General features: G+C 33.0%; 1 protein-coding gene and 1 pseudogene across 4 annotated transcripts in view; one reads left to right on the top strand and one right to left on the bottom strand.

Moving 5' to 3' along the window:
* LOC145277923 (sodium channel protein 1 brain-like) overlaps positions 1-14,963 on the top strand; it is a 1,166,286-nt gene that overhangs the window by 486,004 nt on the left and 665,319 nt on the right. For all 4 annotated transcript variants that reach the window (XM_080129995.1, XM_080129992.1, XM_080129994.1 and 1 more), the window contains one exon: positions 2,523-2,549. In XM_080129995.1, the coding sequence (XP_079986121.1) occupies positions 2,523-2,549 (27 nt within the window). The remainder of the gene's footprint in view (positions 1-2,522; positions 2,550-14,963) is intronic.
* On the bottom strand, positions 11,480-11,610 carry LOC145278563 (U2 spliceosomal RNA; annotated as a pseudogene).

The raw sequence follows: 14,963 nt of genomic DNA, 5'->3' as shown, positions 1-14,963 counted from the left end.
AGATGGTGTTTATTTGCTCCCCCACTGAGCAAATTAGGCACAAGGCCGTTTTTAATGTGAGGTAAAAACCAGCTCCCCTTAAAGTAGGCAAAAAGGGGGCACTCTGGTTACCAAAAATAATAATTGTCCCAGTATAGAGGGTTTCCCCTCCATTGACTGGTACAAATTATCTTAAGTGCAGTATCTGCCGGAACAGATGGTATTTATTTGCTCCCCCACTGAGCAAATTAGGCACAAGGCCGTTTTTAATGTGAGGTAAAAACCAGCTCCCCTAAAAGTAGGCAAAAAGGGGGCACTCTGGTTACCAAAAATAATAATTGTCCCAGTATAGAGGGTCTCCCCTCCATTGACCGGTACAAATCATCCCAAGTGCAGCATCTGCCGGAACAGATACTACACTTTGATCTTGGCCCGATGGAATTTATGTTACCTGATCGTTTTATATATACACGTGGTGTTTACTTTAGCTAGCTAACTAATCAGACTCATTGTTATCCATGCCCCCGCGTTTATGTTTTCAATAGCCAATAGTCGGGCTTCACTCGGCCACGGTCTGGCTAACTTCTATTTCCTGTTCTATTGTTTATTGTTCTTATTTATTTGTCATCCTCACGAGGGCAAAATGTGACACAAGGTTGTTTTTAATGTGGTAAACATCCAGCTCTCCAAAAAGGCGCCCTTTGGATTAGAAAAAATAGAAATTGTCTTAGACTAGAAGGATTTTCTTCTTCACTGACTAAGGACAGAATAAATAAAGTGTAATATCAGAACAGATTCTACACTAGAGTCTGTTTTTGTTCAGTGTTAACTGTCTCTGACTCTACCTAAAAAGCATGATCTCTTGCAAAATTATATATATATATATATTGTATGTTTTTAAATATTTTAATATATATATATATATATTCTGAAAATCATTCTGAAAATCATATATATATATATATACATATATATATATATATATATATATATATATATATGATTTTCAGAATGTGAGAGATTGTATATAACAAATTCCACAGCCAAACAACGTCGCAGCTCACAAGAGCCATGACAGTCAACGAACCGGAAGTCCAAGATTAGATTTTCGCCCTCAGTCTTGGACTTCCGGTTCGTTGACTGCCATGTCTCTTGTGAGCTGCGACGTTGTTTGGCTGTGGAATTTATATATATATATATATATATATATATATATATATATGTAACTTTTACACTATTTCGGCCGCTCAGTGTGTGAATTAACTTTTACACTATTTCGACCGCTCAGTGTGTGAATTAACAATGTTTATGCGTGATGTATCAGAAAATTAAAAGCCATGGAGACAAGATGTGTGCAAAGGGTGTTTTTTGTTGATCCGAATGAAACCGGTAAAGCTCTCATTTTTTATTATTTCTGTATCTAATTTGTTTTTCTTTTTTGTCTTTTTCACACATACGTATATATATATATATATATATATATATATATATATATATATATATATATATATATATATATATATATATATATATATATATATATATCAACTGGAAACCATCTAGATTGAAATTGATATAGTCGATATGGTAATGAAGAACATTAAGAGAGGTTGTAAAATTTTCCTCCTTAAATAAAAGTGAAAATAATTCTTTTTCAAAAATATGTTTATTTTCAGAACATGATTATATTTTATAGTCATAAAAATAAACATTTTTTTGATTTTATAATCATGTTTTGAAAATTTTTTGATTCTATAATCATGTTTTTGAAAATTTTTGATTTTATAATAATGTTTTTGAAAATTTTTGATTTTATAATCATGTTTTTGAAAAATTTTGATTTTATAATCATGTTTTGAAAATTTTTGATTTTATAATCATGTTTTTGAAAATTTTTGATTTTATAATCATGTTTTTGAAAATTTTTGATTTTATAATCATGTTTTTGAAAATTTTTGATTTTATAATAATGTTTTTGAAAATTTTTGGATTTTATAATCATGTTTTGAAAATTTTTGAGTTTATAATCATGTTTTTGAAACTTTTTGATTTTATAATCATGTTTTGAAAATTTTTGATTTTATAATCATGTTTTTGAAAATTTTTGGATTTTATAATCATGTTCTGAAAAGTTTTTATTTTATGATCACGTTCTGAAAATAAATATTTTTTTTTGTTAATAGCGTTGTGAACTTTGTAATCTACGGAATTATGACATGAAACCTCTGCTTGACATATCACGTTAACTATTGAGCTTACTTATGGCTGCAGCATTAAATATATCCTGGGGTTTAATAAATAAATGCATTATATAATCGACAGTAATTATCACAATTGTGTCGGTTCTTTAACTCTATCTTTTCCTCGCATATCTATACATATATATCGTAAATTAAAATGTTCAATATCTTTCTCTTTTGTTTGTTTTTTTTATATTTTCTACATTTGAATCTATTTATGCCTAAATATTTGTTGTTTTCAGCCGTACCAGCGCATTATAAACACTTATATAAAGATGTACTCCTTTCTTTCCACTCTTCTAGAAATATACTGCAAAGAATAGAGATAAGGTACGTAAGATGTTGTGGAATGTATACTGTTATCTGTGTTTGGTGCGAGACTTTGGATTGCAGTCTCGTCAATAAATTAACCCCATCACTCCACTAATGCCCGTTCTCTGACCAGAATCGAGGTGTCGGAGTCTTTTGCCTGCCATTTGTGTGTGTTCACATTTATTTATTTTACTCTTTAATAATCTTACCCCTCTCTCTATATATCTATCTATCTACCTATCTATCTATATATCTATATATCTATAAAAGTGAACGTGTCTGTCTGTCTGTCTGTCTGTCTGTCTGTGTACATTTCCCTACGCAATAACTCTGTCAATTTTTAGTCTATAGACTCGAAATTTGAAATACCGGGTACTGAGATTTGGGAAAATCGATGTGACGGGTGTCAGCCATAAATTTGGCTGTTAAGGGGTCAAATTTCAACGATTTGACCTTTAAGAACTCTACCAAACTCCTCCGACAATTTTAGGTCTAGACACTTGAAATTTTAGATATAGGTTCCTTGAACCTGGATCTAACTTAATAAAGTGATTTGAGCCCGAAACTATAAATTTTAAGGGGTCATAATAGGGGTCAAATTAAACAAAAAATTTACTCTTTTTTTTTTTTGCTCAGCATACACCTCCAAACACCCGGGCAACGCCGGGCTGAAATGCTAATATATATATATATATATATATATATATATATATATATATATATATATATATATATATATATATATATGCAAAGATATGATAGAGGTAAAGTGGTCTCGCTTGTTTTCTTTTCCTTATTAAGGAAATGTTTTTTTTTCCATAATGTTTTATTGTTAAAGTGTTTTTTTATTCAATAAGTCTGATGAAAGGCTGTTCTTATGAAAATTTTCAAACGACATAATGTTTGAATTTGTCCAAATAGTTTTGAAACAATTGTAACTAACAATGAAATACACTTTTTGTTGCTATCAACCCATTCTTTGAAGTCTTGGTTTTTGTTAAAACAATACATATATATATATATATATATATATATATATATATATATATATATATATATATATTCACCCTCTCTTTTTCCTGATATATCTATTCATGACTCTCTGTCTTTCTTTGTGTCTGTCTCTCCGTCTCTTTCTCCCCCCCCTCTCTCTCTCTCTCTCTCTCTCTCTATATATATATATATATATATATATATATATATATATATATATATCGGGTAAACATTCTCTTCCGCTGTATTGATTGTTTATATATATATATATATATATATATATATATATATATATATATATATATATATGCCAATTATGCTACTCAGAATCTTCCGTGTTTTATCCATTTTAACGATCCAATTATAAGCCAATGCGATGAATTAATTGATACTAATATTAGAATATGACCCACAGTCTTTGACAGCACCAAATCAATTTGGTCAATTTACGGGCACATAATCCGTTGTTCTTTATCTTTCATATTTTCACGAACACAGACGTGTCTATCTCTCTATCTCTTTCCCTTTCCCCACTCTCTCTCTCTCTCCCTGTCTATCTATCTATCTATCTATCTATCTATATATATATATATATATATATATATATATATATATATATATATATATATAAATTAGATTTTTGCATATGGATATATATAATTATTTCTACACACAAACAATGTTGCAGCTCACACAAGCTATGAAAACCGCCGATCAGAATTCCTACTTCAATTTCGTTCCTATTTGGGTTTATCGGTAGAACATATCCGAACTCTTGATTTGAAACCAGAGTCATTTGTATGCCCGAATGAGGGCAAAACTCAAGCCTAATTCTTTCATAGCTTGTGTGCGATGCGACGTTGTTTGATTGTGTGTGTATTGATATATATATATATATATATATATATATATATATATATATATATATATATATATGCGTGTGTGTGTGTGTATTGTGTATACATATTGTGTTTATATATATATATATATTGTGTGTATATATATTCCGTATATATATATATATATATATATATATATATATATTATGTATATATAAATATGTGTGTGTGTGTGTAATTAGTTCTACACAAAGCCTTTACCACTAGAAACAAATCATGTGTGGATTTCCGAGCAACTTAGTTGTTGTGGCGGAAGTTCATACGTCGAAATCGACGGGAGAGTCCATCATATATAAGTTAGCAATAAATGATACAATCATAATGTTATTATGTGGGACCCAAAGTTTCTTTTTTTCGTTGATTTCTATTACGTTCGCTTACGCTTGGTTCTGCATTTTTACTATAGCTTAGTAGCCTAAAGTCTGATCCTATCTTGAAATTTTGGGTTCCACATGATGAAATTTGGATTGTATCATTTATTAATAAAAATAACCGACAAAACGCGTCTTGAAGCATGATTCATATAATGCAATACAAGAATTCAGCATTGATTTAATTTTTATTTTCTATTGTCCTGTATCTTGGTATCTTTATTTATCTGCATCTGTATTTCTATTGTTCATTGTTGATCTGTGATCAGTGTTCAAATATTAACATATTCAAAATTGCATGTTCCAATTTTTCTTAACAGCATTATCTTTTGTAAAGCAAAATACATCATAATGTTTTAAACTAGGATCTACTAAATTAGAACAGTAATATTTACTTTCGCTTATGTTTCTTTTTAAAACAAATTTTCTAGGACGTCTTTACCTTGTGCACGCGGGTAGATTGATGTGAGAATTTTACCACATAAACATTGCCAAGGCTGTTATAAAGAAAACGAACTTCTACTATGTTAAAAAAATACTTACACCTGATAGTATCCTATATTTTTACAAAGCCACAATCTGACCTTGCAGTGAATATTGTTACTACGTACGGACCAGTGCATCTACCACTTGTCTGCCTATTGGTCAGTTCAAAAGGAGTCTCCAATCTTGCAATGTCAACCAAACTCCAGCCCCTGTCCCATCACTGCATTGTTTCATCCCTATGCTTATTCTACAAGTACTTTAATGAAATATGCCTGACGAACTCGTAACACTAGTGCCCCCTCGATGTAAATACGCCGACTAACCCAACAAGCAACAAAATCACATGCCTTCACTACATAGATCCCTCGATACTAGATAACTTACTATCCTGCAAGTTTCTTGCAGAACTGCTACATTTTAGAATTCCCTCCTCGTATCCTTCTCTAACTGTAACAACATGAAGAAATTTAAATCTAATATGAGCAGGTATTTCGGTGCTTAATTCCCTACTTAGATAGTCCTTGTAGGCATGGTCCTTAATTTAGCTCCTCATATCTCTGTAAAGATATGCCTGGTTTGGAATGAATATGAGTAAAAACTATGTTGTTATTTGAGGAAATTACTTTAAAGATTAAAATAATCATTGATTCTCATGATATTGGTGTTACACGTAAATATAAGTTGTTAAATTTATATCCGAGTCTTCACAAAAAGAAATATGGAAAACCTTTTAAAGATAGATATAATAAATTGAAGTACCCATATTGTTAACATATTAGTTGGTGCTGTGACCAGGATTCAGTATTATACTGTTCATAATAAATCGAATAAAAGTTTAAATTTGTGTTAAATGAGTTTAGCTTTGAAAATAGCATCTTAAATATCCACTGGCATATATATATTCTTTAATTTAGATATCCTAAACTGAATAAAAATTGAAATTTAAATATGAAGAAAATTTATAGAAGGCAACGCAAGCAGAGGTATAACTAAATATCTGAGGATAGAAGGATTTCTCGAAATATTAAACTGTGCGAAAGTTTCATCAGACTATGTTGACGCAAGTAAGACCACAATAGAAGTATAAAATCTATTAAAAACGCATACATATTGTATTAATAAAAGGTGAATCTCCTTATTCTACCACTATATGCCTTAATTTGCTTCAATGTTTGTCTCTACTTACACCTTCTGCATTTGTCTTCTATGATGTTTTAAACAAACTATATTAACCTCTTAAAAGTGTAAATCTTAATTAAAATTACATAAAATATTATATGCTTGAATAAAGTGAAAGATATTTATTTTCATACATTAGCTTCATCCTTGCTTATTTCATAATCTCTTTGGCCTGAAAAATGCTCTAATGAAGTATTGTCAAACTAAAAAGTATTGTGATACGTCGACTTATTGGTGAATCGTTACACACCTATTATCAATATATCAGATGGTTTTCTTTGATCATAATGATGAATCCTGGTCACGGCACCAACTAATATGTTCAAGAAACCTCCCTTATATTCTCTAATGGTCTTAATTTCACTCACCCCGTCAAGAAAACGTGACTTACCATCATGATGTTGTCTTATTCAATGTATCTAGAACTTGCATTGGAGATTAATAGATGACTATGAACGATGCAGAATAGATAAAATATTGATTTGTTGGTGCAATTAACAATCACCGACCAGTTAGTTGAATCATGTGTGCCTAAGAGATTTCATTATCATTTCCATAGCCATCAGGAAGCATCTCTTGGGGGCTAGCTTTGTGTTTATCCTCGTCTCTTATCAGTGAACACTATGCACTTAAAGACCTAATAGAACTGGTTTTGAATAAACAAAGAATTGAAAGATTACCCTGAGCTATTATGTATAATTACAATATTAAATAATCATTAATTTAAAAGGGAGATAATTTTTGCTTTTTCACATGTTATATTTACGTAATGGAGAAATTATTAATGATAAAATGATTCCAATATTTTTCCTGATTCCAATACAATTACCGATTTGGTTCTGGATTTCTGACTACGATAAAATCATTGATTCTGATTCTTTTGAAAGCTCTCAATGTTTATAGAGTTTCTGTTATTTATTTATTTATTTGTGCAATTACCATAATAAATGCATGCAATATGTGCACATAGTTTTGTAAACATAAAAATAAACTTGATGGGATGGTGTAATCTATAAATGTTAGTATTACTAGTAGTTTAAAATTAATAGATCATTATCGTTTTATCATTATCGATAAAAAAATTGAATGTTAATAAAAATAAACAAATCAAAAATAACTGAAAGAATCGTTTTTCGCATCGGTAAATCAGCACATTTTTTCTGATTCCAATCAACCATTCCAACACCATTTTTTCTGATTCCAATCAACTATTCCAACACCAGAAGTTATCTAAGTTGTTCTTTTTATAGAAGTCGCGCGAAGCCATTTTATGTAAAGAACGAACAAGAACGAAAGATAATTATTGCAAATACATGAAATGCCTAATGACCTTGGTTTTGAAAAGACCAAGGCTGTAGGTAGAAGGAAAATTGAGTCTTCATATACAGAATGACCTCTAAAAAAATAGGAATTGAAACATAAATTAAAGTTCACTGATCCTTTCTGCCATTGGTCGATAATTATTTTGTGGTTATCTTATTTTTTTTCTTCCCAAGCGGAAGCGATGCGTGGAGCCATGTGCAAAAGACAATTTTTCATTTTGTCTCTCATGGTGGATGCGTTAACATCCGGTTCACTGCTAATTCTCATCATGTTCCCACAACACCTTGAAGATTGTGAATACAGGGGATATACTTATCTCCCCCTTTAACCAATTTAATGGCTGAACACTTTGTGAGAAATTCCACGTTGGTTTGCTCTTGGCAGAATGAAAGAAAGACAGCAAAAATAACGACAGGCTCACCTTTAAATTTCAAGGGAACCTTTATTAAATTAAGATAATCTCACATTGCAAAAAGATACGCCATCTTTAGTTACAAATAAACGTCAGTTACTGCCTGACTTGTCCACCAAGTTTCAATCCAGAATATCAAACAGACCTTGTTTTATTGCATTTCAATGATAAACATATTTTGATGTGACACGCAAAGCTGTCAATAACTTAAATATGTTCCTCTCTTGGCGTTTCCCTTATTTAAACTACGATGGACTTCTTCAGATCAGAAATAGTTGGTAGATTGTTTTGATAGACATTATCTTTGAGATAATGCCACAAATAAATATCTTGGGAATTAGTGTCCAGTGTTTGTGAAGCCCATTAAGGATCACACTTTCTACTGATGATACGATAGCCAAAGTATCCCTGCATATTATTGAACGGTTATAAAATAAACACTGTGTTATATTCATGATTGAAAATTTTTAGGTTATTTTTACCAAATATGGTTGAGTTGTAGAAGTGTTTGGAATTTCATTAACGATTTGATAGGTTTCATTTTTTTTAGCGGTCAGCTTGTACAGTAGAAAAAGAAATCTAATAAAATACACAGAAACAGAACATAATGTTAATTACAGGTTTAATTATAACATTAGTAATTATAGGCTAAGTTATGACGGGATCATTTCCCAGGGGTTGTTTCTTGGTTTGTCCATGTCATGGAGACGTTTCTGAAACGATTGTCCTAGCACACGCCACCAGCTCCCCATGTCCTGACCTCAATGGAAGCGATAGGTACATCTCCTTACATTAAGGTGTCAATATGGCACCGTTGGCTATAATCAGCTTGCCGGTCTGGTCGTCATTGAGTCTTCATTGCATCGTTACGGGCAGCATTTCCATCATTGTTAATGACAGGTATTCTTCATAACAGGGAGTACTTCTCTAAAAATCGAACACTTGTACAAACTAGCGAATAAAGGCATTTTTTTTATAAAAATATAGATTCTTGGGTTTGTATTACTGTACACAAAGATTCGAAAAAGTTGTCAAAAAAAGCAAATATATAACAAATAAATGTTATCAAAGGCAATATAAGTTACGTTTCTATCTAACTGGATAATTTTTTAGAGTTTTCATTTAATGTAACATGTTTATTCAGCTTGAAAAACATACAGTGTTTACCGATGTATTGGAAAATTCTAAATGGCGACCGACTCTCTGTTCAACATGGTAAGTTTGGGAAAAGGAGTTAAAAATAAGAAACTAAACAAAATACTGGTAAAAACCCACCAAATATATGTCAACCTATATCGTGGTAACTTATTGAGTTAGTTTCTAACAGTATTTTTATAGTTTTTTTTTTTATTTTTATCTCATTTTCACAAACTTACCGTGTTCAACAGAGAGTCTGGCACCATTTTGAATTTTCTAATACATTGGTAAACACAGTATGTTTTTCGAGCTGAATAAACATGTTACTTTAAATAAAAACACTAAAAAAAGCATCCAGTTAGGTAGAAAAGTAACTTATCTTGCCTTTGATAACATTTATTTGTTATATATATATATATATATTTTTTTTTTGACAACGTTTTCAAATCTATGTGTACAGTAAAACAAACCCAGATTCTTTTATTTTAACACTGGTAGAGGGCGATGCAAAACTGCTATGCGTCCATCGCACACGGAATCCAAGCCTCGACTGACTAAAACAATACAATTTAGTTCTCCTCTCTTTCCTTATTGAAAAAGATAAAGAAAGTGAAGACAGAAAGGAAAAAAGAGAGAAAGAGAGAGAGAAAGAAAGAAAGAAAGAAAAAGAGAAATGCATACATAACATTTAAACATTGTTTTAAATTCGATTGTCAGCAAGCAGGTGTGACTTCTTATCACCTCTCTGCACTCGTTTGCACAAAACATTTGTCAATCAAGCCCACGCTCACTCATGTTGACATTTTGGGATTACCTGACATATTGCACGTGCCTCTCCTCCGAAAGAATAGTATACATCTGGTAAAAGAACCCCAAATGCAGGGAGCTGGGGCTCCCCGAAAGGGTTTTTCACAGATTGTGCCACAAAATTATAGAGTTTTTAATATCTTGTATGTGTCTCTTAAGCTTCTTTTAAAATGACTGTTTGAAACATCTTTTGAGTGGGTCCTGTGGAGTGTTCAATAGCTTAATACTTAATCTCTATATTAGGGATTAATTGATGCGTATGAATGATGTAGAATATTTAAAATATCAATTTGTTGGTTCAATAAACAATCACCGGCCGGTTTGTTGCATCATGCGTTCCGTATTACCAGGTATTAATATGCATCAGAAATTAAGCTGCATTCGATTAAAATGACTTTATGAGAAAATTGTAGTGTACACTTTATCTTTTCTGTCCTCAGTCAGGGATAGAGAAATCTTTCTAGATTGAGGCACTTCTTAGTTTTGTCCTAATCTAGAGTGACCTCTTTTGGGGAGCTGCATTCCCCTCCCCCACCACATGCATACACCATCATTAAAAGGGAGTTTGTATTTTGATATTCGTTTACACGGACGTATTGATTTTTTTTCCACATATTAGGATTTCATATATTTCAGCCCTTCCCTACCCTTAATATCTAGCAAGAAAAAAAAAAATAATAATAATAATAATAATAACACAGCATTTTCCATGTACTTATTACATTCATGTGTTTTTTTTTTGTTGTTGTTGTTGTTGTTGTTTTGTTTTTTTGTTTTGTTTTTTTACTTTTGATTTCATAAAACAAAATTATTAATGCATACAATTGATTTATTGCCTGATTTTGTTGTTTGGTGTTTGAATTTTGTATTTGATTTTTTGGTCTTTGTGGCATGGCTTATTAACTTGGCTGAAACTGACATTTTGCCATTCTACATACTCTCAAACCAGAGCTTATTAACTTGGTTCAAATTGACATGTCATCATTCTTGTTACTCTCAAACCAGAGAAAAATCATATGGAAAAAAAAATTCAACCTTAACTGATGTTGTGAGGATTTTTATAACTGAAAGAAAGTTCAGTTATTACACTAGAGAACAAAGCCGATAGCCATTAGTCGCGTGCTCTCGTGAAATGAATGAATGCGTGAATGTAGGATTGAAAAATGGGCTGAAATGACTTAAATAAATAAAAAGTAAATGACTTAGAATGACTTTAATGAACTTAAGGATGAATTCAATGACCTTAAGAATGACTTGAATGCTTAAAAAATAATTGGAATCCTTCAAAGACAACTTGAATGATCTGGAGAATGATTTGAATGGCTTTGAGACTGTCTGGTTGTAAAGTGGCTGATCATTTTACATTAAATTAATACAGAAAAGTGATCCTCCACTTTATATCACAATAAGTACAGCATGTAGTAAGAACAGATACTACACTCTGACCTTGGCCAAAAGGCCAAGAAAGGGGTATTTATTTGCTCCCCCACCGAGAAAATTAGGCACAAGGCCGATTTTTAATGTGAGGAGTGAAGGGGAAATGGGGACCAACTCCCCAGGGAGTAGGAGAGCTAGATAGTGACAATTGGTATGAAGGGTTACCCCTACATTGACCAAGGTCTTATATGTGGGGTTGGTATTTATTTGCTTCCCCACTAAGCAAATTAGGCACAAGGCCGTTTTTTTTTTTCTGTGGAGAGAGAGGGAGGGGGGAGGGAAAAGGGGACCAGATCCCGATGGGTTGGAGTAGGGGAGCTGGATAGTGACAATTGGTATGAAGGGTTGCTCCTACATTGACCAAGGTCTTATATGTGGGGTCGCCCCCACATAGGGTCTTTGTTTGCAGTATCTGCCGAACAGATGGTATTTATTTGCTCCCCCACCGAGCAAATTTGGCACAAGGCCGATTTTTAATGTGAGGAGTGAAGGGAGGGGGAAGGGAAAAAGGGGACCAGCTCCCGAGAGGTGGGAAATGGGAGCTGGTTAAAGGTCAGGCATGTGGGGTTGCCCCCACATCTGGACTTTGCTAGTCATAGCTAGTCCTAGCTAGTCATAGCTTGCAGTATCTGCCGAACAGATACTACACTTTGATCTTGGCCAAAAATATGTTAAAAAGCTAAGAACAACATCTGTTAACAACAGACCTTTGTTCTTAACCAAAAAGGCCAAGCACAAAAGTGTTACGGACAGACAAAGTGACTTATAGAGTCGCTTGCACGCGACTAAAAATGATATGTTTTCGAAAGTTAATGCAGAAAGTCGGATTGGCGTGACAGCTTTCAAATAAAACAAACAACGACTTATTATTGAACAAAGGCAAGTAATAAAATATGATGTACAAAAATATGGTTGTAGATATAAAAGTTTTTTTGTTTTTTTTAATTTTATTTACCCCCAAAAAGCTATATTGCCACTGAATCGTAAAGGGATAGTGTAACCAGGGTCCAGATTTATAGGGTATGAGGAGTTGTGTAACAAGATATTTGTTCACTTTACATTTAAATTTCTACATGTTTCTACCGGGAGGAAAGTTTCAAGGCAAACTGTTCGAATCTTTAAAATCCATAAAACAACGAAATCTTTATTTACAAAATGTTGTTTCTATGAAACAAGCACACAACCTTTTCTTTTGAATTAATTCTTATTTTTCTTTTCTTTTTATTAATATTGAATACGTTAAGTTTCAGTATTGTATTCCTTATTTTTATTTTACTCAATACTCTCAGTCATTATTGACAGTTTCACTTTTCGACAAATCTTGCTTGCTTGTGAGGCATGACGTCATGTTTCAGTAGGCTTTCTATTTATGTGAGTGGTGAAACTATCTGAGAAAAGAAGCTATTAGAGTACGTTTTCCAGCATCTGCAGTGAATTCTGATGCTAGTTGGGTTGGTCAACAGCATTTACATTGAGAAGGTACAAGTCCAATAAATTAAAAAGGAGTTTACAAACTTGTGATTTTACAGAATGTGGTTTCATGAGCTTAAAAAAAGAGCAGAAAAATAAACATTTGCTATCACACGTAGCAGACTGCAACAACCATCAAGTCAACTGGACAATAAACGTAAACTGAATGCTTTCACCTACACGACTTAACATGGAAAATACTGTTGATATGACCTGACACAGTACCAAACACTTCTGTCGACACAACCTGGCATGGTCCTGAACAACTTTATTGATACAATCCTGTACACCTCCATCGAAACAACCCAACACGGTCCTGAACAACCCAGTTGAAGTGACCTGTCACTATTTCAAACACCTCCATTGAAACGGCCTGACACCGCTTCAAACAACTCTATCGAAACGACCTGCCACCATTTTTGAACAACTCTGTCGAATCGACTTAACAACATTTTGAACAACTCTGTTGAAATGACCTGGCACCATTTTGGACAACTCCAGCTAAACGACCCAACATGATCCCAAATAACTCGATTGAAACGACACAGTACCAGAACAACCTCGGCAGTTACTTGCTGAACAACTCTGGCTTTGGCTTTTAATAGCTCTTGGATGAACTCATTTTTGTTGTAGGTAGGTCCAAATAAGACATTTACACACCATTCTTGAGCGTTTCTACGCATGCTCATCACATAGAATTTATCCTTTTTTCATGTGTTAGGTGTACGATGTTCTATGATATCTTAGTTTCAGAAGAAAAGAGAAAAGTTGTTTTAAACAAAATGACAGTATCAATCCAAAACGTTGAATTGTAATAGCTTTGCAGACGAAGAATAGAGTTTTCTGGTGGCTAGGCAATCGGAAGCTGTCTATCTGCAGGAAATCTCGAGCAATTTAGTGATTTATAGAGCGATTCTGGATTTTTTATTGGTTGATAGCAAAGCATATTTACATCTGATTGGTCAGTTCTTATCACTTTGTTTATAAATAGAACCTCCCAACTTTTTGCATTCATACCATCATTATAACAAAAATGTTGCAACAGCCCACCCCCTTTCCTGCATCAAGGCATTGGGGTAATATAAGTCATCAGGAAGCAAAAGTTATCAGATGAATAAAATGATGATATCAGCCGAAATCTTTCAAACTCTCAACACAGGATGGCACCTTTCAGTTGACGATCCGGGCAGATAACTGAGAGTAGCTGGGAGGACGAATGTTGAAGTAGTTAGTTTTCTGCTGATCAGGAGAGAGTGGCAGTGATTAAGACAGCGTACAAGTTATAGGATTTCCGGTCGTATATTGATATATTTTGGAGTTTTTCCAGACATTTTGCAGCTCAGGAGATCCTGACAGAGTTTGAAATTCAACAACGTAGAGGTTTGTCTTGCAAACGATTATCAGGCTACAGTTGCTTCGAACCTGTTTTTTAAATCAGAATTTAATTTCAGTACCTTTTAGTTTTTTTTTATGTGTTTATAAATTTAATGTAGGAGAGTAGAAAGTGAACCTTAGGTTTACTTTCAGCAGCTTTTTAACTTATGCTTCCCTTATTTTGTCCTGATATTCCCTGAGCAATGTTTCTCACAAAGAGGAGAGGAATTGTTCTTTTCATTCGGTATTAAGTTATCTTCCTTGCCTGTTTTTCGTTCTTTTTTACTTCGCATATGGGACGCCATGGTTTGATTTGTGTGAACGTACACAAGCACCAAATTTCAAAAATAAATGTGTTTTCTATTCATGGAGGTGGAGTAGAGCGTTCGCCATTTTTTTTTAAATTTATCAGAATTGTAGAGGTGGAATCGAACCCAAGAATCCCAGTTACAAGACTGGAGTGGTTTTGGTGTCACATCCCTATAGAAGTAGATTCACCCGCTTATATGAGAGGCGAGAGCGGGCTACTTAAACAAAACATTCA

The sequence above is a fragment of the Euprymna scolopes genome, chromosome 6 (genome assembly GCF_053919585.1).
Source record: "Euprymna scolopes isolate OS-2025 chromosome 6, ASM5391958v1, whole genome shotgun sequence".
NCBI classification, from domain to species: domain Eukaryota; kingdom Metazoa; phylum Mollusca; class Cephalopoda; order Sepiida; family Sepiolidae; genus Euprymna; species Euprymna scolopes.
The sequence above is the reverse complement of the archived record's forward strand: the minus strand, read 5'-3'. Positions and strand labels throughout refer to the sequence as shown.